The sequence below is a fragment of the Leopardus geoffroyi genome, chromosome E1, assembly GCF_018350155.1.
Source record: "Leopardus geoffroyi isolate Oge1 chromosome E1, O.geoffroyi_Oge1_pat1.0, whole genome shotgun sequence".
Classification (NCBI taxonomy): domain Eukaryota; kingdom Metazoa; phylum Chordata; class Mammalia; order Carnivora; family Felidae; genus Leopardus; species Leopardus geoffroyi.
In genome coordinates, this window is record NC_059330.1 from 27395861 (window position 1) to 27419743 (window position 23883).

The 23883-nt window shown below is 41.8% G+C and overlaps 1 protein-coding gene across 3 annotated transcripts in view; it reads right to left on the bottom strand.

Annotated features, from left to right (window-relative positions):
• Nucleotides 1–23883, bottom strand: part of YPEL2 (yippee like 2) — a 104227-nt gene that overhangs the window by 21664 nt on the left and 58680 nt on the right. For 2 of the 3 annotated variants that reach the window (XM_045490662.1, XM_045490663.1), the window contains one exon: nt 17530–22368. The exons of the other annotated variant lie outside the window; for it this stretch is intronic. In XM_045490662.1, the coding sequence (XP_045346618.1) occupies nt 22279–22368 (90 nt within the window). In that variant the 3' untranslated portion in view covers nt 17530–22278. Of the gene's footprint in view, nt 1–17529; nt 22369–23883 lie in introns of those variants that run through there. 3 annotated transcript variants of the gene reach the window in all.

Here is a 23883-nt window from a genome sequence, read left to right on the forward strand (position 1 = left end):
AAGTATTTTATAGATCTAAGTGTCTAAGGTGTCTATTATTATACACATGCGGATGGTTCCTAGTACATGTGAGAAAAATGCCAGATCAACATTAAATTGTTCTGTAGTCTGAAAGTGGCCAAGCCACCCAGAGCTGAGCCTAATAGGTGCTTCATAAATATTTTTAGGAGGGACAGGAAAAATCTTCCATATCCAATCTCCATCTGACCCTCTTTCTTCAGAGATCAGGAACCAAGATGAATCCTCCATCTGGAGGAAACATACCCATAGACATACCTAACCAACCAAAAGAATGGTGAGGAGATCACAGCACCTCCCAGCAGCCCACACACAGACTGCCATCACCCCGACTCAGTGAGAGCACTGGAGTAGCAGCGGAGGGAGGGACAACTGGGTCTACGTGCCCAGGCACAAAGGCAGCTTGCTACAGCCTGGCCTTTCCTTAGACCACTGACAGACCTAGATTTCAGTCCTATCTTTGTCACCTTCTAGCTCTGTGACTGTCACTTTACCTCTTTGAATCTCACTTTTTCCCTCTGAGAAGACGGATAATAATAGCCACCTGATGGGGCTGGTAAGACTCAGTGTAGCAGCATAGAGAGCAGGTGTTCCGTGCCTGGTAGAGACTAAGGGATACTATGAACCCAGCATCTGGGAGCAGTTCTATTTTTCCTGTGGCATAGCATGCGCCAGATTTTAGAATCTATCCTGTTTCCAGCTGCCAGGTGATGGTGAGTCTACCAAATGGCTGAAGCCCTAACTCCCTGAGAAATGCACTGCATTTACAGGAACTGTTGAAAACTTTCTGCCACATTATCAGGCCTTTCTGGACCATGCCCTTCATTCACTGTGGACCTTCACCTCTCTGCTTCCACCTTTCTGTAACAGCCACTTCCCCAAGCCTTATAGAGAAGCCAGAAATAGAATCTCCCTACTCTGACATCTCTGCCAATGGGGAGCTCTGGCCAGTGCAGGGCTGGGTCAGCACTGCCTTCTTGGTTGAGGGAGGCCTCAGAAGGTAGCCCTCCACGGCCCTGCTCCAAGTCACATTGTGAGGGATGAGTTACAGCTCTGTTGCGGCTCAGCTATTTCAGCTATTTGTGCTCAGGGCCCTGAGACTCCCCAAGGACCTGGGAAAGATGGCTACATAGCCCTTTGATCGGGACCGCTTAGGTTTTTATTGCCAAAGTTGAGAAACCCAGATAGTGCTGACTCCAGCCCAGGAACAAAATGAGCTCAGGTCTCTCTCTCTCTCTCGCTGACCTCTCACTGAGGATTGTAGGCCAAGGTGGCCAGGCTCTCCCGTCCAGCCTAAGTCAGCCTCCTCCTGAGTCAGCTTTCTTCGCCTCCCTATTAATAGCCACTGCTTTGGCTGGCTTCACTCACAGTATGATTACAGTTTAATAATACATCTCAAATAAGGAAGCAGCAAACTTCCTGGAGTTGTATTGCAGAGGGCCGGTAAGAGCTCACACTTGGTCCCAGAAGGCAGAGTTGGGGGCTTGATTTCTGCAGAAGGAGCAGCTGGATACAGGTTGGGGTAACTAAGTCATTGGCCTCCAGGATAAGTCACTGCTTTGGGGTTTCTGTCTTGCTGAGCTGCCCCCAATTTAGGGTGGGAGGCAAGCATTCGGAATAACTTTCATTTTATTGGAGCCTTGGACAGGGCTGCAAAACTGCGGCTTTTATGCAATAAGAGTAGTCAGTTACCCTGGATGGAAGTTCTGGTCCAAGCTGGGGTTTGTCCTCACCCAGGTCACCTTTCCTCCAACACTATAATAATAAGGTGGCCTATTTAGAGAGGCTCTGATTGTCTGGATGGGACAAGGTGCTGAGAGCAGATTGAACGCCAGCAAAAAAATTGTTTTCATTCCATTCTCCTCTCCCTCCTCCTCTGTCTCTCCCCGGGAAAAGCAGACACACTGAACAACCTTTAGTGATAGATTCATACTATTAAGCAACGTAGTCAGGTCATCCTGTAATGTGTTCCAGCATTTTCGTTCTTTGAGAACCCTAAATTGGAAGAACACACGAGTTTAGGAGTGAGACACCCTGGGTTCAAATAATGACTCAGCCTCTTGGCTAAGAGGGCTTAGTAAATGTATTCTACTTTTCTGAACCTCCAACTTCTCACAAAGGGAATAATAATAATCTCTCCTGAAATGGTTTTAATGCAAATGAACTGAGACAACTGTGGAAAATATGCCTAGTATAGTACCTAGAATACAGAAGGTGATTAATAAACTCTTAATTTTCTTTCCAGAAGATAAAAGGCAGGAAGCATGAGGGCACACCAAGACTGTCCAAGCGTCTCACACTAGTGGAATAAAAAGACCAGCATCTCTAAATGTGCGGACTCATGACGTAAACATCTGTGATAATGAAGGCTCACAAGAACAACTAGAACTTTGTTTCCCTTCTCTAGATTCATACCACTCAGAAGTCCCAAACTGAGGCCTAGTCCGGCCCACAGTGCATCTTGCTGAGGTCACAGTGAGGAGTCTCCTGGCTCCATTTATCTTCCCTAGTAACATTTGTCACAGTTCACAAACAAAGGATGGCATCAGGAAGAATGGGTAGGCGATGGGTAGGGAGGGCATCTGTCTGTTCCACTACCATGCGCTTATCTATATTTCAGGGTCTCCCTTAAAAGAACCAGGTCAACCAAACCTCAAGAGTGAACTCTGCTATCAGCAAGGCCGAAGGAGAAACAAAATATCATGCGTGCCCTGTTTTCCAACCTGCTGAGAAATAAACTTCACCCCTCCCCGCAAAAAACACTTGCTTACTAGATGGCAAATAATGGTCTCTTTAACCTAGCACCAGCTGGCTTCCTTCAACCAACTACTTCAAGTCTGTGGGGGTGGGGAGGCTGGCGGACTTTGTTCCTGCTACAGCTTGCTTCCATCTTTCTTGCCAACAACCAGCATATATCTGATGGGAAACAGCCAGGGCTCCTGGCAGTGCAAAGTGGGGCAAGCCCTAGCATGACCTGCCCCCATGATCTGCCCCCAAGTGGGCACTGACAGGGGACAGGTGTAGGGGAGGAGAGAGCTGGGGCTAAATTGACTAAGGCTCATTTCCATAAAAGCAGCCCAGAATTCCCTTCACTTCAGTAGGCAGACGAGCAGGGCTTCCCCTGATATCTCTTGGATAATGATCCTTAATTCCTCTTTGAATCTATCCTTGGTATTAATTCTAACCTGATTTTATCTATAGGTACATGTTGAGGGGATGAGTAAACCATAATTTATTCACATGCCACAGAGACCACTCGATTTAAGGATCAGACGCCCAGACACCATTCACTCCTTCAGTTGCTTAACAAATAGTTCTTGAACATTTACCTCACCGTTCTAGAACAGCAGCACCATTCTAGGTGCTGTTCTATACACGTTGGCAAATAAAACAAAGATGGTCTCTGCCCTACGGGGCGAGACAGACAATGTCCATGAAAATTACTAACTATGTAATTATAAATTGTGAGAAATGCTATTGAGAGAAGTATCAGGTACAGTAATAGAGAATTATGGGGGGGGGGTCTCATTTAGATGAGGGAAGGCATCTCTAGGAGGTGACATTTAAGGACTTGGGATTTCAGTGGCAATTGCCCATGAAGATCTTCCCTCACTGCTCAGCTAAGTTTCCTTGTCTTTTAATGAAAGGCTCTAAGAAGAATGAAAGTGTACCTCAGCCAGGGATGTAGTGAAGAACATTCTGGGAGAAGGTCAGGGGCTACAAAACGGTTCTTCTAAATCTCCTGCTGTGGATGCATTTGCTTCTCTTCCCTTTCTCCCCCACCCCCACACCCATCTGTCTTCTGTCCAGAACCTTTCTGGTACATTTTTTTCTTCCCTACAACCTCTTCCTTGTTCCTGTCCCCCAGCATGTTCTCATCACTATGAGCATACTGCCCTCGCTGATGCAGCTCACAGAAGCCCTTCTTTGTTTTTGAAAACAGTTTTCTCCTTGGTCCCTATAGTCCTGCCCTTGAATCCCCAGATGCCAAATAGCTCTGACCTACAGGAGCTAAAACTCACCATTCTTGCTGGGCCAGCAGGCTAATTAAGAAGTCTTCTTTCTATAACTCTTTATCTCAGGATTGTTTTTCCTAAATTAGCATTAGCTAGTTCTGTATCAACACCATCTACTCCCCACTTTAAGGAGTTGGCTCTCTAGACTGTTGTGGAACCAGCCTAGATATCAGAGTCAGAAGACCTGGGTTTGAATCCCAGCTCCCCCTTTTACCAGCTTTGTGACCTTAGACAAGTAAGGATTCTTCTCTGGGCCTCAGGTTCCACATATGCAAGGTGAGAAGGATAACACCTACTCTGCAGAGTTGTTATAAGAATTAGTCAAGAGGTACGCCAGATGAATGGAATGTTACAGTAGATGCACTACAAATAGGGGTCTTTGTTATTATATCAGCTATAAAATAACCTGTGTAGAATCTTGGCAGTGCCTCTTTCAGGAAAAGAACTGATTGCCCTGTTAAGAATGGTGTCCAGATCTCCATTTCACCAACCACTTGGCCACCGTGGCTTTTTAATCTGTGTATTGCTAAAAACCAGGTGAAAGGATACTTCAGGACATGGTGAAGGGCATGGATCCCAGAATCTCAGATTGGAAGAACTCCTGAGAAAATTCTAGTCCAAGTTCTTTCTATCAGGCAGGACTGAATTTAACTCTCAGACAGATGGAAATCTTTTCCAATACATAGTTGAGCAACTGTCACCCTGCTGCCCCAGTAGTATTGTTCCTGTGATCACACACGTTGCTGGAATTACCTCAACCAGTCATTTAATCATTGATTTAAACAATATTTATGGAGCACCTACTATGTGCTGAGTACTATTCAAGGCACATAGATATGGAGGCAAGAAGACAAAGTCCTGCCCCTCATGAGACCAGCTATATGTAGACATTGAAAAAGAAAGAAAAATAGCAAGAAGAGGGATGGAGGGAGAGAGGGAAGGAGGAAGGAAAGAGAAAAAAAGGGATGGAGGGAGGAAGAGGAAGGAAGGAAGGAAGGAAGGAAGGAAGGAAGGAAGGAAGGAAAGACAGAGAAATGATATAAAGAAAATAAAACAAGGTAAGAGAATAGAGTGATGAGGGGCAGGGGTAATGAGGTAGTGTTGCCAGAGGAGGCCTCTCTGAGACGACATCTGACTAGAGACCTGATGCACAAGGAGCCAGACATGGTAAGATATAGAGAAGAGCATCCTAAGCAGTGGAGACCTCAGTGTAAAGTCCCTAAGCAGAAACAAGCTGGATGCATTCAAGGTACAGAAAGAATTTCCACATGGTTGTGGGTAGTGAAGCTGCAGGTGCCAGAGTATGTAGGGCCTTGAAGGTTGAATTTTATTCTAATTGCAGCATTTAAGCAGAGGACCAGCAAGATCTGATTTATGCTATGTAAGGATTCCTGTGGCTATTCTTGGAAATGTGCTATAAGGGGCATGAGTGAAAGTAAGGAGACCAGTTATGGAAGTTGTTGCAGGAGTCCAGGAAAGGTAGATGAATGCTTGAACCAGGTTGTAGCATTGGAGATGGTGCAATCTGGCCAGATTTGAGATATATTTTAGGGGTAGAGCTAAAAAGACTTCCCTATGGGTTAGATATGGGGGTGGGGATTGATAGAGGGGAATCAAAGATGTCTTGATTTTGAAACTAGTAAGCTGGGAAGATAGTAGTGCTATATAATGAGATGGGATTGTCTGGGAAAAATTACTTATTTCATATCTTTCTTTTCCTCTAGACTGAAAGTTCTAGGCAGGCAGCGTTCCTAACTCTCATGTTCCCTGCTGTATGCTCAGTGTCTGGCACAATGCCTGGCGTGCAAAGTAATAAAAGCAGCTACCAGTAGTAGAGTGTTAGTACATGCACAGTGCTGTGCTCCATACTTTATAGTCATTGTCTCATTGAATCCTCACAGAACTGTGAGGAGATACTTGTTTGAATCCTTATTTTACAAACAAGGAACTGGGTTCAGAGAACTGACATAACAGCCTCAAGGCATCACTGTTACTAAGTAGTAATGCTTAACAGTGATGTGTCTGGCTCCAAATTCTCTCTCTCTCTCTCTCTCTCTCTCTCTCTCTCTTTTAAAGTAGATTCCACGCCCAGTGTGGAGCCCAGCACGGGACTCAAATTCACAACCCTGAGATCAAGACCTGAGCTGAGATCAAAAGTCGATGTTTAACCAACTGAGCCACCCAGGTGCCCCCTGGCTCCAAATTCTATGCATACCACATGGTGTGTGGGTGGATATAGAAGGATGGGTGGGTGGATGGAGGGTTCGTGGGTGGATAGATGGATCAATGGATGTATGGATTGGAGGCAATATACTTACTGAAAATCATTTATAATAAAGTGACTAGAGGAAAAACATATAGTAAGTTCTAGAAAGCTTTAAGATATACACACACACATACACACACACATATATATACATATTTGTATATATATGTATACATATATACATATATATATATGTATACATATATACATATATATACATGTATACATATATACATATATATACACATATATACATATATATATTTGAAGAAATTACCTTTTCAGGGAGTATTTTCTAGTACTTTTTTCAATGATCTGGGATTACTTTCAAAGCATTAGGATCACATGAAATATTTTTGATGTTTGAAAAATATCTTTGGGACAACTTGATCAGAATAAAGGCAGAAAATTTTGCTGTGAGTCAGGCAGCCAGGGCCTAGAGCTACTCAGCAGTATCACTTTCATGGCTAAACAAGAACAGCAAATCTTAGTTGGGGCCTACTAGGGTACAATCAGTTCCACAGTGTTTCTAGTAGGTGTTCTATTAGACTACAGCTTTCTCAAGGAGAGTATCCTACACCTAGCTCATGTTGGTTCAGTGACTCAGGTCAGGAACCTGGGACCCAGCTTAGATCCCTCACTTTCTATCACTAAAATAATGAAAATACAAAATTTGTTGAGCAGTTACTGTGCCAGATGCTGTTCTAGGGCACATAGATCTCATTTGATCTTTACCACAAACCTATGCTGCAAATCCTATTATTATCCTCATTTTACAGATGAGGAGGCTGAGGCAGATGGCTTAAGTAACTTGGCCAAGTCACACTGCTAGGAAGTGTATGGGATCAATGCAATCTGAAACCACATAGCCTGTGTAGGTAGCCCTTATGCCACCTCACTGAACAATCAAGTCCTGTGGATTCTGCCTTATTAATCATACTCTCATTCAGCTCTTCCTCTCTGTCTCCATGGTTACCACCCTCGGTTAGACATTGCATCTTTTCTCATCTGCAATATTACCACATCCTCCTAAAGTATCTCCCTCTCTGCCTTTCTCTACTCCTTCCTTCCATAACTGACCAAGTTGGAATTTGATGCCCATCCGGTCATGTCATGTGTCTGTTCAAAATCTTTAAATGGCTTCTTGCTGCCCATGAGTTAAAACACAACTCCTTGGGGCATATGGGTGGCTCAGTTGGTTAAGCCTCAGCCTTTGGCTCAAGTCATGATATGGTGGCTCATGAGTTTGAGCCCCATATCAGGCTCTGTGCTGACAGCTCAGAGCCTGGAGCCTGCTTCAGATTCTGTGTCTCCCTCTCTCTCTGACCCTCCCCCACTCGTGCTGTCTTTCTCTCTTACACACACACAAAAATAAACATTAAAAAATATAAACAAACAAACAGAAACAAAACAAAACAAAACAAAACAAAAAACCCAAACTCTTTAAAAGGCATTTCAAGACGTGGCTCCACCCACCTTATGCAGCCTCTTCCTCCTCTCCTGCTGTTTACCTTGAACCCTGTTACAGGCATCACCAAACATGTGCTCTCTCAAATGTGAATACTAGGGTTGGGTTGCCCTCTTTGCCCACAATGCTTCCTTCTTATCTCATCGGTGCAACACCACACCTTCCCTTACATATGTGCATGTCTGCGCACATACCTTGTCTATCGGTGATCCCTCTATATTCTTTGAGACTTAGCTCCTAAGATGCCTCCTCTGTGAAGCATTTTCTCACTCTCATAACCAAATTTAGAAACCTCTTCCTCTTCTTTGGCATTGCCCCTTCATAACTCTGATGAAACATACCATTTTTTTCATTGCAATTTTCTCTTTACAAACTGTCTCTCTTTATGATTGTAAGGTCCACGAGGGCAAGAACCATAGTTACCTTGTTACTGCTGTATCTCCAGCATCTGTACATGTTAAAAAGTCATTGTTAAGTGAATAAATGAGTGACTTGTTGAAACGAATTGATTTTCAAAGTAGAAGTAGATTTCAAAACCTGGGAAACGTTTTTTCTCACACTTTCCCATTGTTAGATTTATCTACCTGGGGATTTTTACTGCAGCGGGGCTCAGATTGTAGTTATAGAGTGGTTAAGAATGGAGACTTTGGAGTCACATTATCTAGGTTTAAAACTTGGGTCTACCATCTGCTAGCTGTGGGCATGTAGGAAGTCACGGTCTCACTAAGCCTAAGGGTTTTGGGGGGGGGGTTGTTTTGTTTTTGTTTGTTTTTACTTTAAAACTGAATTAATAATAGGGCCTACATTATAAGGTTAATGTGAAGGCTAATGAAAAAAGAACATATGGAGCATTTGATGACTGGCACAGAGCTAGTGCTCAATACATATGAGCTATTATTAGTAACTATTTTCCTGACAGCTTCACTTGACCCCATTATGTCACCATCGCTCATGGAACCAAATGTCTAGAGTCTGGTTCTCAAACATAGACACTCAATTTTAGCAGGTTTTGCATTTACCATAGTACTGGGTCACCTTGGACACAGGACCTTGGGGAATATGGATCCAGATGGTAGCGGAAACTGGGAGTGGCTTTCTGCTTCTAAGTCATGATTTATTGCCTAGAAACCAAAAGTAAGCATTGCCAACCAATCAGCAGATTACCTGAATTCTTCAAAACTCTCACCCTTTTACCCCTTTGCTCTCCCTTGCATTTGGAAAAAGGTGATTGGTGTAGGCAGCCTGGATACAAACAGCAAAAGAAGGAAGGAGGAAAAGAAGTGGGATATAGAGACTTTCAGGGTAGACTACAGGCTGTTTTGTTCCTCCTGTTGGCCACACAGGGGTGTACAAGAAGCAACCTGGATAAACAGATCCCCCCAGTGTGTATCCCACACATGGTTGGAAGAAATGCCTTCCTTTCAATTCTCATGCAGAAAGAAGGGGTTGTAGTCTCTGTTTCAGACCTGAGTTTCCTAGATGCTGATTCTAGCAGCCTCTTTTAAATTTTTTTTTTTAACATTTATTTATTTTTGAGACAGAGAGAGACAGAGCATGAACGGGGGAGGTTCAGAGAGAGGGAGACACAGAATCTGAAACAGGCTCCAGGCTCTGAGCTGTCAGCACAGAGCCCGACGCGGGGCTCGAACGCACGGACCGCGAAATCATGACCTGAGCTGAAGTTGGCTGCTTAACTGACTGAGCCACCCAGGTGCCTCTAGCAGCCTCTTTTAGATGTCATAAGAGTATCACGGGGATCTTGAACTAAATGGCCAAGATTATAAATTGTATTCATTGTGTGCCAATGAAGTGAATGAGGAGTAACAAGGAAAAGAACAAGATAATTCCTCAAAAGGTTTCAAAGGCTTCATGGCAAATCATTTTATAAAAAGAAAGGAAGAAAGGAAGAAAGAAAGAAAGAAAGAAGAAAGAAAGAAAGAAAGAAAGAAAGAAAGAAAGAAAGAAAGAAAGAAAAAAAAGAACATAATTTGGGGTTAAGGGTGAAGTTTTCTTTTGAATGTGCAATCTTTTATAATTATTTTACATGTAGCTATTTTAGCAATGCTGTCATCGCAGCCATCCTTCTGCAAAGCTCACCTTTCTGGTTTAAAGGATACTAGGTTAGAAAACAAGAATTAATAGAAAAGGCTTGGTTTTATAATCTATGCCCAGAGAGAGAGAGAGAGAGTGGGTTTTTCTAAATGGATTAATCAGAAAGCAATCATTTTGGAGAGCTTATGAGCTCCTATACCTGGTCCCTCTTCCCAGTACCTGCTTTCTCACATCTTCATTTTTTCATTCTTTATGTATGTTTTCTTATGAAGCAAAAGATATATTTGTTCTTATAATGCAAAGTCACTTTTAAATTCTTCCCCACTCTTTACCTTGTTTGGTCAGAATTTTTGTACATTTATCCCATGGGAGGAATGTGGCAGCAGAAATCAGGAAAAAAAAAAAAAGAGAGAGAATCTATGTCTCTCAGAATGACTAAATTGAAATATAAACAAACAAACAGACAATTCCAAATGCTGAGAAGCATGTGGAGAAACTGGAACTGTCATGGACTGCTGGTAGAAATGCAAAATGGCACAAACATTTTGGAAAAAGTTTGTTAGTTCCTTCTAAATACAAACAACCACTTGCCATATAACTCAACAATTTGACTTTGAGGGATTTCCCCAAGAATGGTAAAAATATATACATAATATGCACAAAAACCTATCCACAAATGTTTATAGCAGCTTTTTCCATAATAGCCAGAAACTGGCAACAACACAAGTGCCCATTATGGATAAATATACTGCAGTATATCCATACAAGGGAATACTATTCAGCAATAAGAAGGAATGACCTACTGGGGTTCCTGGGTGGCTCAGTCAGTTACGTGTCCAACTTCGGCTCAGGGCATGATCTCATGGGTCGTGAGTTCGAGCCCTGCATGGGGCTCTGCGCTGACAAGCTCAGAGCCTGGAGCCTGCTTCGGATTCTTTGTCTCCCTCTCTCTTTGCCCCTCCCCCACTCATACTCTGTCTCTCTCTCAAAAATAAAGAAACATTAAAAAATTTTTTTAAAAAATAAGGAATGACCTACTCATGCATGCAATAACAGATGAATCTCTAAAGCATTATGTTAAAGTATTATGACATATTCAATAGGCTACATACTATAAGGTGTTCTGAACAGGCAAAACTACAGGAACAGAAAATAGATCAGTGGTTGTCGGGGGCTAGAGATAGGAGGGGGATCACTATAAAAGGGACATGAAGGAACTTTTAGAGGTGATTTAAATATTCTATATCTTAATTGTGATGGTTAGTTACACGACTGTACCCATTTGTTAAAACTCAGGTACACCTCAAGAAGGTGAATTCTGCAATCTGTAAACTATATCTGACTTGAAAAGCTATTTGTATTTCTTTGGCTTTTGAGTTTTGAAATCCTAGGCCATCAAACGTAAGAAAAAAAGATTCCAGGGAAGAACAAAGCATTTGGGAGAAGATACCATAAATGAAAGCAAGATTTCCCCACCTCTCTCACTTGAAAAGGATTCCCTCACCCAAAGAGATTAGGGGTGAGAGAGGGGGAAAGAAAGTAGTCAGAGAGATTAGTGAGGTCTGGAGGTAAAAAGGTTAAACCTAAAGAGACCCCATGGAAAGAATTAGAGTTCATGTTCATTGACTGCCCAACCTATGACTGAATTAGCTCACATGTGGCCTCACCAGGCCATAGTGCTGAGGACTTTCCTTGGGCAGCAGATAGCACATCACTCTCTGACCAACCAGCTGAAATGATCCATGTTTGTGCCTGAAACGTTGCTCAGCTTTGTCCAACATACCCCATGTGGAGAAACCCTCTTCCTTGCTATTACATGAGTGACTGCCAGCCCCCATGCTCCCCACCCCTTGTACTTTGGTTTGACTGAATGAAACCATTTGAGAACCTTCACTCCCACCATGAGATGTGAAACACATGCCTGCTTTAGTTACCTTTTCTATCTTCTAAAGTTCTGTCTCATTTACCTTATTGTTTCCAATGGAATGAAGGTAAAAGCTAAAACAATCTTTCCTTTCTCCCACAACAGTCCATAAATATCACTAGTCCCCTCTTATGTCGAGGTTGAAAGGAATAATTCTTTTATTAGATGACCATCCTTACATCCACGTGAATATTTGTTCATCCAACATCACTGAGCTGCTAGTTTTTCAACTGTAATGAGTCCGGGTACCTGGGCTCTGGGAAGAGTCCTGGGGAAGGAGACAGACAATCTGGTAAGGACCATAGCACAGGCCTAGGTCAAGAGCTAGAGGGACCCAGTGTTAGGCAGCAAGAGGTCTCTGGGAAGCCTTTCTATAACTATACTTTCCAGTTCAAACCAGTAATTGCAATGGTAGCTCAGATCTTTTCTTCTTTGGGCAACCACCCACTCCCCTTTGTTAAATAAGTACTCCCTGAAGGGATTGAAGAAACTTCCTGAGGGCAGGGACCCTGTCTATTTATCTCTAGCACAATGTCTGGCTCAGAAATACTTGTTGAAAGAATGTGTAAGTTTGGGGGGATATTTACTATTTGCCAAATATCAAGACACATGTAAAGAAATATAAAATAAAATATGCTTAGAAAATGCATGCAAAGAAAAAGAATCATTATAAAACATCCTATTCTAATTCTTCTTATTTGTCTAGTGATTCACATGCATTTTTCCACTTTGAAAACCACACATCCCTGCCTTGCCTTCACCACTACGATAGCAACAATAACCAACATTTCTTCAGCTCTGGGGTGCCAGGCTCCATCTCAGCTCTTGATGTACATTATCACACTTAGTTCTTACCACAACTTTCTTTTAGAGATCAGTCAGCTGAGCCTCAAAAGGTAACCAACCTATCCAAGGTCACACAGCTAAATCTAGCCTGGAAGACTGCTTTTTAGTTCCACATGCCAGTTAGTCTCCTGCCTACAGAAAGGATCTTTATAGGCATGCTCATGTTGAGTTCTGCCTGCCTCATGGCATAGCTTATTAGGGCAAATCACCCGTAGGCTACACCTGGGTCTACCCAAGGCAAGATGAAATATGTGATGCATTGGACACAACAGGTCCAAACCAGTTATCTCTGTGGTAACTTTGGCCTTTCCTTTGCAAGATGGCTACCCACACCTCCTTGTTAAACAGAAACTCCCACAGGTCCTTCCTATAGGTAGGGCCCCAGAAGGTCAGTGGCTCTTCCTTTCCTCAATCCTCCTCCCTCAGATGGCTGGCATTCTCGCTGGTGCTATTTCTTTATAATATCATGGAGATATAAAATGAAATGAAACCTGAGTCTTGGGTATGCCCTGTCACCATGGAAACAACTTCAAACCTGGGTGCCTCCAGGAAAAGTGGGTGCTGTTCTTCCAATAGCAGCGGGAAAAAGGGACGGGGAACTGGACAAAGCCAAAACAAGCTCCTGCTGGGCTGGCAGCAGTTTCGGTAATACACATGGCATGTTCCACATTGGATTATGTCATCAGCAGCAACATTATCAACCTATATTCCTAATCTTTGACACTGTGCTGGCCTGGTACAGAACGTACCAACCAAATGAACGACAGGTCAAATTATCTTACTTTTGTGAAGGGACATTTTAAAATCTATTAAGGTGGCTCAAAGAATATGGTAGGAAAAAAAACAAACAGTAATAAATTTTAAGAACATACTGTGACTGAATTTTTGTTTCTCGGAATGGGAAACCAAAATTTTCCCAAGAGACTCCATTATTAAAGCCATAAATAAAATATCCCTGCTTGGTTGCTGTGCCTGCATGGCCTTGCTCTGGAGAATGAGCTCAGAATGAGAAGCAGGCAGTCCAGGGGAGGCTGGGGAGGTGAGCAAGATTTGAGACCATTCTGCTTCTTCTGCATGTTGCCTGCATATCAGACCAGGATGCAAGAATAAAAAGCAAATTATGCTTTATTGAAGACCAATAAAGATGGTTACCATGAAAATTATCAAACAGGATTCTAAAATTCAAGGATTTTTTTTCTAGCTGATATCCTTCCTTTTTTCATTCCATAAATGTACATACTCTGGAAGTAAAAGCAAGTGCATGGTGCAGGGACCAACTACTTGCCTGATCACCTAGGTGCTGTGTTCTAGTTTGTCTGCTCATAAAACTCATGACCAAGTGTCGGTGACTTAACTTCCTCTCTTCCTTTGTAGAGGTGGTGTGGAGAGATGAATATTAGATCCTAACTAGCACTATAGTGCTAGCAATACTCAGCCAAAAAAAAAAAAAAAAGGTGACACTTGCTAAGTCCTATTTGATTGATACAATGTGCTGGACACATTATGGCTACTATTTGATCCTAACAATAACTTGAGTATGGTTGCTGGTATCCCTAAATTCATGGATGATGGAAAATAGTCCCTAGAATTGCAGTTACTTCCTCAGAGTGATCAATACATAAGCATGCAGTCAGGCTTCAAATCCCCATCTGTCCAACTCCAAAGCCAACCTTCTTTCTACTTTATCCTGCTTATTTCTGAGCTTGGAATAAACCATTAGCATGATTTTAATTCAATATAAATATAATTTAACAGTTCTGTCATAGTTTTCAAATAATTTTCTAATGCCTTAAAAAATTCAGCTTTCCCAGCTATCCTGTCTCTCATTAAAATGATCCCATGGGGCACCTGGGTGGCTCAGTCGGTTAAGTGGTTAAGCGTGCAACTTCAGCTCAGGTCATGGTCTGATGGTCTGTGAGTTTGAGCCCCATGTTGGGCTCTCTGCTGTCAGCACAGAGCCTGCTTGGATCCTCTGTCCCCCTGTCTCTGCCCCTCCCCCGCTTGTGCGCTTTCTCAAAAAATAAACATTAGGGGGAAAAAAGATCCTGTATCACCTAGAGGGGAATTAGAAGTCTCTTCATGACACGCAAACTTTTAATCTTTGGCTTGTTCCAAGCTGGCCTGGAGAGTTAGCCCTGAATGGCCCCACAGAGATGGTGTGGTATGTTAGGGTACTTTAGTCACTTCTACGTAGGCAAGTTTTTTACTTTCATCATTTCTATCAGTCTGAACAACTGAACGCAACAACTTTTTTCCTTAAAATCACAGCCCTACAATCAACAGGCCTGAAATCATATAAAATAAAGGTATAACAATTCTTCCTGAGGTTTGAACTCTTGACTTCCAATGGAAAAGACAGAATTTCTATTTCATAAAAAAAAGGGGGGAGAATACAAGAGGAGAAAACAAAACCTCCATGATAGTTTGGGTGTGTGCTTGGTCTGATCTGCCAGTAAGTTTCCTATTTGGTAGTTATTCCTGTTTCCTGAATGGCAGGCTGGGGCCACAGATTGGGAGGGGGTGGGGGGCTTTGAATCAGAACAAGAATTTACAAATCCCAGCTCTTCCATGAGCATGTTATTCATGCTCTGAACCTTAGTTTATTTCTCTGTAAAATGGAGTATTTGCTTCATAGGATTGTTGCAAAATTAAGCAAATAATGTAGATAAAAATAAAACACAACAGTCCTCTTCATTTCACTCCCAATTCAAATAGCAATCCGTAATCATAACAGCCATTTTATTACTGAGTCCTTACTATGTGCCAGGCACTGGGCACATAGATTATCTTTTTACTAAGTGAAACCAGTATTTGAAACCAGGTTCACTGACTCCAGAGAATGCCCTGTGCTCTGCTCTAGGTTCAGATTAAAGGATTTATGAGCAATTACTTCTGCAGGAAACAGCTGCCCATGAGGGTGGTGGTTGATGTGGCTGGATATTTGGCCAACTAGGGAGAGCCATGCATAACCCTTTGTTCTCCCACTCTGCATAATTAGTACCACTGATTTTCTGCTCCCAAGGATTAGTTCCCTGACTAAACTAGGCACATAATAGATGTCCAAAAAATGCTTGTTGAATAAATAAATGCAAATAGTAAACTGATTGCTCCTAATTTAACCATTTACCTACCTTGTGTAGGAAGCATTTAATGCCAACCTCCTTTCCATTCTCCTCTTAGGGATACTAACATATTAAACAGATTTTGAAAGCTGTTAGTTCTCCACCGTCCACATTAATTCAATGTTCACCAACCAGTTATTAAGTATGTACTATTAATCAAGGGGCCAAGGATTACACATGGTATCTATTGCAGGGTATTAGAAAACAACAAAGCCCAGCTTACACTCAGCTATGGGATACACAATACCTTTCAGGCAGCAGTAACCTTTGTGGCTTTGCTTAATTTTTAATTCACATTCCCTGAACCCCTACTTATTAAGCAGTCATGACAGGCAGGCTAAGAAAGCATCCTGTGAAGAAGCCATACAAGAATTAAGAAGGCTGAAGGAAAAGAGGTGCTAAAATTTGGGACACAGTGTAGGGAAAGACCATAGGGCTGGGAAGCCAGGCTATGATTCCTGACCCTGTCATTCCCATGAAAACTTCCTAACCTCAATTTCATCATCTATAAAATGGGAATAATCAGCATTTGTCATTACTTTCCCATAGGGTGGTGAGGACTCCTGGGATGATGTGAGGAAATGCCTCACTGCGAGGATCTTAAATGAGGTCATGTAGGCAAAGTGCCCGATTCAAGGTGTGGCGCAAGCCAAGCACTCCATGAACATCAGTGATCTCCCCTCACTTTCCCCAGCCTGATCTCCTGGACAGCCCCTGAGGTGTAAGAGCTTGAAGTGTGAGGATTGCTGGTTTGAAACTGGTTGTATCTAGCACACATTATCTTTTCTCTCCTCCTGGTCTGCCAAAGGCAAACAAGAATGAAATGATAACAGACACATCCACTGAAGCAAAACAGGTCACAGGAATAAGATAATATACTCAAGGACAAATAAAAGTCAATTGCAGCTCAGCCCAGAATGCATAAGTAAAAATTCATGGGAAGTAGATAAGGTATTTCTTATTTTATACAGAACAGACTTTTAAAATAATTTCACCAATACGAAAACACACGAATATGTACACACTTGTGTGGTTTTAATATCTTCTTTCTTCCCTATTTAAATTGCCTAACCAAGGTGAGAACTCTCTAAGCCATGGAGAAAAGCTTTTGGAAAAGTTATGGTATAAAATCAAGTGTAGGCAAAAATATTTACTGTGTTAAATGAAGGCACCAGAATACAAAATTACTTACACTGACTGGTTATGCAAAACTATGCATGTGGATGATCCTGGAGGCATGATTTATTAGATTTATTTATTATTTTATTAGATTTATTTATTTATTAGGCATGATTTATTAGAATGGTTGAACCGTCACCCAGCGCCTAGAATCTAATATATGTTTCATAGTTGTTCAGTGAGTGAGAAGACTTGATTCTCCATATACTATAACTGAATACTCATTTCCTTTTGTTAGCCAGTTATTCAGAGATAATGCTGCCTCTTTGTGACATAATTTTGTTTTTTTACAATTCTTTTATCTCTTCACTTAATGCAATCCAATTTCCCCCAAAGAAATTTGTATAAGCAGAAAAGTTTGGAGAGTCTAATATGGGGGTTAGTAGACAGAAATCCTAAAGGTCACTCATGCATTTCTGATACCAAAGATAAGAGAAACATTTGTAGATAAGCAGGAGACCTGATTTTTATTCATTAACTGGCCAAATATCCTTGGAGAAAACAATCCCACAGGGTCTCAGTTGACAGCTCTGTGAATGGGGTTAGACAGATGACCTCCTAAAGGCTTTTCAGTTACTTTAAATGTTAAAAGTCAAGATAAAACTTGCTGGGTCAATTAAGACTAGATGAGCCTTCCAAATATTTGAAAACTTTATTTTCTCAAATGAGCACCAACACAGATTGAAATATGACAGAAACAATGCACTTTTCTCTAATACTGAATAACTATGTACAAATACAGGAAAAAGTGAGGACAAATTATTTGAAAATAATTATCTTTGTTATTGAAGCAAAGTGACCTGAAAAATGCCACCAAAAAAAAAAAAAAAAAAAAAAAAAGATAAAGAAAATAACAAAACCCAAACCCAACAAATACAGTTTGTAAACACAAGCATAAATAGACAGATTCTATTCTATCGAAAGATCGTCTCTGCAGGTTGGAAAAGGGAACCGACTCTCACTTTCACCAAAATGTTATATAAAAACATATAGGCAGATCCAATTTGGTGATGATTATAGCTTGTTTCTTCTTGGCTTTACCTTTCACTGCTGGCAGATTTCATGACTGTATTTTGCTTAAAAAGATTAAACATCTCTTTCCTCCACCTTGACCACTAGTACGTTATCTGTTAAGAGTCAGACTCTTTCTTAAAATATATAAGTTGATTGGGTTTAAGATTTCCTAGCCTCTTCCTGAACCTGAGGCAATCTGATCTTGAAATAAAATAAGCTGTTTACCTACAAGGTATCGTGTATGATTTTACTGATGTTCTTTTAACCCAAACCAGTTAATGAGGTGGCTTTTACAACAAAGGGAACCCTACGGTACATAAGGAGTACACTCACATCTCAGTAATACAGATTTGACTCTGATCCTCACAGAACAACAGATTTCCTTTACAATCTGTGAAAGTTGAGCACACAACGAAAGTGGAGCAAACTGGCAATAGCTCCATGCTCAGAAAAACAAAATCCTCATAGTTTGCACTGTTGGTCCACTCAGAAACAAAACCACCAGAGAGAAAGAGAAGAAATGTCTTATGTGCCGAAGGTGTAAACTGTAGATATAGTGTCCCCAATTAAAAAAAAAGAAAAGAAAAGAAAAAAAAAAAAACACAGGAGGCACAATCCAAAGTGCTTTTTACACACACGTGTGCGTGAGTGTGCACGTGTGCATGCACACACACACACACACACACATTAAAAACAAGATCCCAATTTGTTGGAAATTCTTCTAACAAAAGGAATCACTAAGTTGTTACTAAATTTGATTTTATTTATTTTCTTTTCTAGCCAATATTGGTACAAGAAAATATTTCAATTCTCAACCTGGTAATGTAGCGCAGAGTCTGCTCCTTCGGGAAAGAAATGCAGAGAGGCATTGCTTTACTGCCTCAGTCCAGACTAACGTGATACAGATCTTTTTTTAAAAAGAGTATATTGATGATCACTATTTCCCTTAAAATATACTTCAAGAAATGCAGAGGAAACCATAGAATTTAAAAATGAAAATAAAAAGTGCTCTCAGGGGATCTGAGAAAACAGCACCAAATATATTATTTAAAAAATTAAATATTATTTACAAAAGTATATTTCACAAGCAACTTTTTAAATATATATATCCACTTGAAAATCTTTTTATAAAGGGGACACCTCTTTTTCACACAATGACCCACCAGTAAAGATTTACTCTATCCTATCTCCATGATCTTGCTGTCATAGGAGTTGGGGGGCAGCACTCAGTCAGGCCCAGCTGACAATCTGTGGCCATCAAGTTTGGCTGTATTTGATTCATATCAAATCAACCCATCAGCAGCCTGAGACTAACATCCTGGGGGTTTGGGTGTAACCCAGGGCTGCCAATGCCACATGACCTAGGGCAGCATAGGGGAGATGGAACTAGAGGGTCTGCTGGCTAGATTTCAGTTGCAAATGAAGGCAGCTGCTGGCTGAGGTATAGAACTTCATGCCTTTCCTTTCTCACTCCTCCCTCTCCCTGCCCTGCTACTCCCTGCACCCTGCCTAGGCTTTACCATCAAACTCCAATTCCCTGAACCTGCCAGGGGTGAATGGATGAGGTCTTTGGTTATGCTCTGAGTCAATAATTTGGTGAGGAAATTAAAGAATGAACTGACTGAGGCCATGAGTTGATGTGTCCCCATCACTCAGCTGCGGTCTCTCCAATACTGCTAGACATTAGGTAGACAAGCCATGAATGGAGATAAAGTTATAAGAAGCACTTTTGGTTTCATTGACACAAAGGGATAGCCTAATGAGTTGTGTTTTTTTCCCCTGTAGTTACAGAAAAACCAACATTCTACTCAGATCTTTCGCACCAAGTATGGCGCCATGCACCCACTGGATGCTCAATGGGTAATAGCTAAAAAAAAGAAAGAGAAAGAAAGAAAGAAAGAAAGAAAGAAAGAAAGAAAGAAAGAAAGAAAGAAAGAAAGAAAGAAAGACCAGAACCTGGGTCTAACTGAAGCCTGCTCTGATCCATGCAACAGTCAGAGGCCTCATCCCCAAGGAGCAACAGTGGCACATGGGTCTCTTCTCCCTGTTGAAAATTCTAGGGCACCCCATGTCTGGTTTCTATATCACCACACTCCATTTTTAGTTTCACAGACAAAACACCTACCCATGTTTAACCCCCATTTTCTTTCTATGAAAAGGAGTATCAATAGTCAGGACTTTCCCCAAGCAAAGGGGCTTATCAAAATCCATAAATGAAGGCCACTACCTTCAAGGGAGACAGAAAGAGGGATCTATAATTTTTGTGCTGGCAAGCCAGCTTAGGAATGTGAAAGTAGAAAATGGTTTTTATTGAGATCTTGGCCCTGGGAGCCAGAAGACCTTTTTCTCTGGGAGTGGAAATGAAATACTCCTTCTGAACCTCATTCTGCTTTTTAGCAATGTGGGGAAAACTTAACCTCCCCAGGATACTAAAATACTGAAAGATGTGGACTAAAAGCCTTTGGGAACAAGATTCAATTTCTAAGAATCCTTTTTTTTTTTTTTTTTAATTGTCTTACAGAGGTGGTCTACAGCTAAACCTGGAGCCACCTGGTTTCCTGTCAGTCCCACAGTTCACTACCTCCAGGGCATGACCATGCCTACCTCGGGTCCCCCTTCTGCAATCAGCACACAGAGACAGAAAAAAGCATTTCCACCATGGATCACTCCCTAGAGGAATTTGTTTGAATTCTGGAAATGTTCTGGGTTGGCTGCTTGAATCTTGATTATTCAATTTTATAGATTCTTGCCTCTATGAACTCATTCTTTTTGTGACTTTTTAGGTGAATTTTTTCTATAGGATCAGCCCCCTTTCAAGAATGAGATACTCTAACATAACCTGCACATATCTTAACAATAATTACATTTTCAGTCTAAGCAATAAAATTAACTCAGTTAAATTAGTTTCGGTCATGCACCATGTACTGGCTGAAGTGTTGTAGAAAACACTTCATAGTGTTGGTTGACTATAACAAACTCCTTTCTCTCATGAGCCTTATAGGGATTTGTTCCCCACTTCCCTAATATAATCGACTTTGGTTTGGGAGATGGGAGGCGGGGGCTAATATCAGAATTTATAACTTGATGTTTGACATCATATCTAAGCCCTCCCCACTGCTGGACCACTCTGACAATTTCTCTCCACACAAAGCATTCAAGTCCAAGGAGAATAGCTAGGGGCATGAGGAATCTACTGGCTGGGTTATCACTAAGCTCAAAGCCTTGGGACTTTGTTTTCCACAATCTACAATGATAGAACTGGAGAAAAACAACCAAAACTCTATGTACAAAGAATTGCTGATCTCACTTAAGCCATTGCATACCAAAGTGGAAATATACACTAACCTGTAATGGCTCAAATCTAAACTATTCCCAGCATTTCCCCACCCCACCCCCTTCCTTGCTACAATGCTCTTCTCTTATTAAGGGTCAGGAAAAAAAGGTCAGACAGAACTGCTAGCTGGTTCTACTTTTTTTTTTTTTCTGGCCCAATATCTGAGCCATTTCTGTAGGAGCTCCCAAACTACAGCCCCCTTTGTTCCCTGTTCTCCTCAATTACTGATTTTACTTGGTTGGTGGTCAAAGCCTTTGGGATGTTTGGATCTTGCACCCATTGCAGAAGGCAGTCTCCCATCCTCTCACCAACAGTGGCTGAAGAGGCAAAGAAGATTACCTGAAGGGGCACTGAGGCATCAGAGTTATCAAAACCATCTGGGCTTTGCACTCTCTGCTGGACCCAGGAGGACCAGGCCCCTGTCCCACTAGTTAGGGCGCATTCTTGTGCTCACATGCTAACCGGACACAGCTGGTTCAGGAACAGAGCTTCTGATCAGAGAGAATGCAGTCATGAGGTATTTTTTTTCTTTGTCCTTTTAGACAAGTCGATTATTTCAAGCCTAAGTTACCAGGACTCCAGGAGCAGCACAATTTTGTTCCTACCTCTAACGTCCCGTCCCCTGACCAGCCCTGGGACCCTCACGGCTCCCCATTTCCTTCTTCCTTGCACCCCCGTGCTGTGCCACTGCTCTCCTGACAAGAGGCCATCAAGCAGCTCTTAATGAGCCCCAGGGCCCTTATCAAGGTGGGCTGCCCCATGCGGTCAGGCATCTGTTCCTTTTGTTGTTTTGTTTTCAGCCAACACTAGAACAGAGAGAAGCCAGGATCAACTCACAAACAGATACAAAGCAAAGAGACAGAGAGACAGCGATTTAGAGGCCGGTCACCAGAAAGACGGCTTCAGGGTGGGAGAATGCCCCAGATGGCAAGGCCCCTAAATGGATGGAACCAAGTGTTCAGTCACTCTCTCACGCTTGGGTAGAATGTTTGGTTGGATGGCGTTCACGTGGACACTGGGGTAGGTGGATACCCTCCAATCAGTCCCAGCCATTGTCCTTGATCATGTGTGCTAGCTCAATGATGTATTTGCCTTCTTTATATTTCTGGCTGCTTTCAAAGGCATGTTCCTAGGAGACACAAAGGAAGAGAAAAGACATCAAATGACCAAAGACAAGTAGGTGACTTTTTTTTTTTTTTTTGTAGCACAGGAGCAAAGGCAGGTCAATGACAGGGATCAGGACGAGCTTCAGCCAGACTCACTGGGAGAATTCCCACCATGCAAACGTGCCAGGTCGCCTTCACTTAATACAGTTCTGAGGCAGCACCAGGACCTTCTCAACATTTACAATGGAGTTTAAATATTTTGCAATTTAAATGTTGTAAGTATTTTCTCAATATTTACCATAGAATTTCTTCAAGATCTATGCTCATTTAAGTCTTTGCCCAGGGGCACCTGGGTGGTTCAGTCGGTTACTTGACTCCTCATTCTGGTTCAGGTCATGAGATCAAGCCCCATGTTGGGCTCCACAGTGACAGTGAGGAGGCTGCTTGGGATTCTCTCTCTCTGCCCCTCCCCTGCTCGCACTCTCTCTCTCTCTCTCTCTCTCTCTCTCTCTCTCTCTCTCAAAATAAATAAACTTAAAAAAAAAAAGTCTTTGCCCAAATGTCACCATCTTAGTAAAATCTTTCCTGAATATTCTACTTTAAAAGCACAACTTCCACCCCAGAACTCTCTCTTCCCCCTCTCTTCCTGTTTCATTTTTCTCTATAGCACTTATCATTCTCAAATATACAATATAACCTCCAGGTGTATTTTACATGTTATCTCCCATTACTACAACATAAATTACATGGAAGGCAGATATTTTCATTTATTTTGTTCAATGCTGTGTCCCTTGTGTTTAGAAGACTGCTTGCCATATAATAGGTCTTCAGTAAGTAACTATGGAGTGTGTGTGTGTGTGTGTGTGTGTAAAATCTGAGGGGAACTTGGTTTCAGATGCTAATCAGAAATCTGCTCTAAGGATGATGTATCTATGAAGTTTATGTGTTATAATTCTCAATTGTACTTTGTTACACTTAGAGAAAAGACACTCAGGGAGAGACCAAAGTATGGTGAAGTCAAATAGGTCTCTTTTTTGTTTATCTTTCTGTTTCTGTGTCATGTGTGTTAAGTCTGTTTTTCCTTCACTGCCTTTCTCTAGGGAGAAAGGAGCTATGTGAACTCCAGGTTGAAGAACCCAGCAGCCCTCAAGCCCCCACTCCCACCCCACCCCCCAGCAGCCCTCAAGCCCCCACCCCCCACCCCAGCTGCCAGGCTTCCGGAGGAAAAACTCAATATAAACCACCTGGCCAATTACCATCCTAAATTTACGGCACTGTGGGTGGGCTCTCAGACTAGTAATCCCCATAGGAAGAAAAAAAAAGCCCTGCATAGGTATAGGATCAAAGAGATATTTTATTGACAGGCATAGATGAATAAAAATATCTCAATGTATTATCAGAAAAACACTGGTCATCACGGTCATTATGGCTAAGTTTGGTGTGCAGAAACAGTGGATATCAGCTGCTGTTCTGAGTATTCCAAATTAGTAAGTAGCTAAACCCTACTGTCCATAGGTTCTGGGCAGCATGTGTATGAA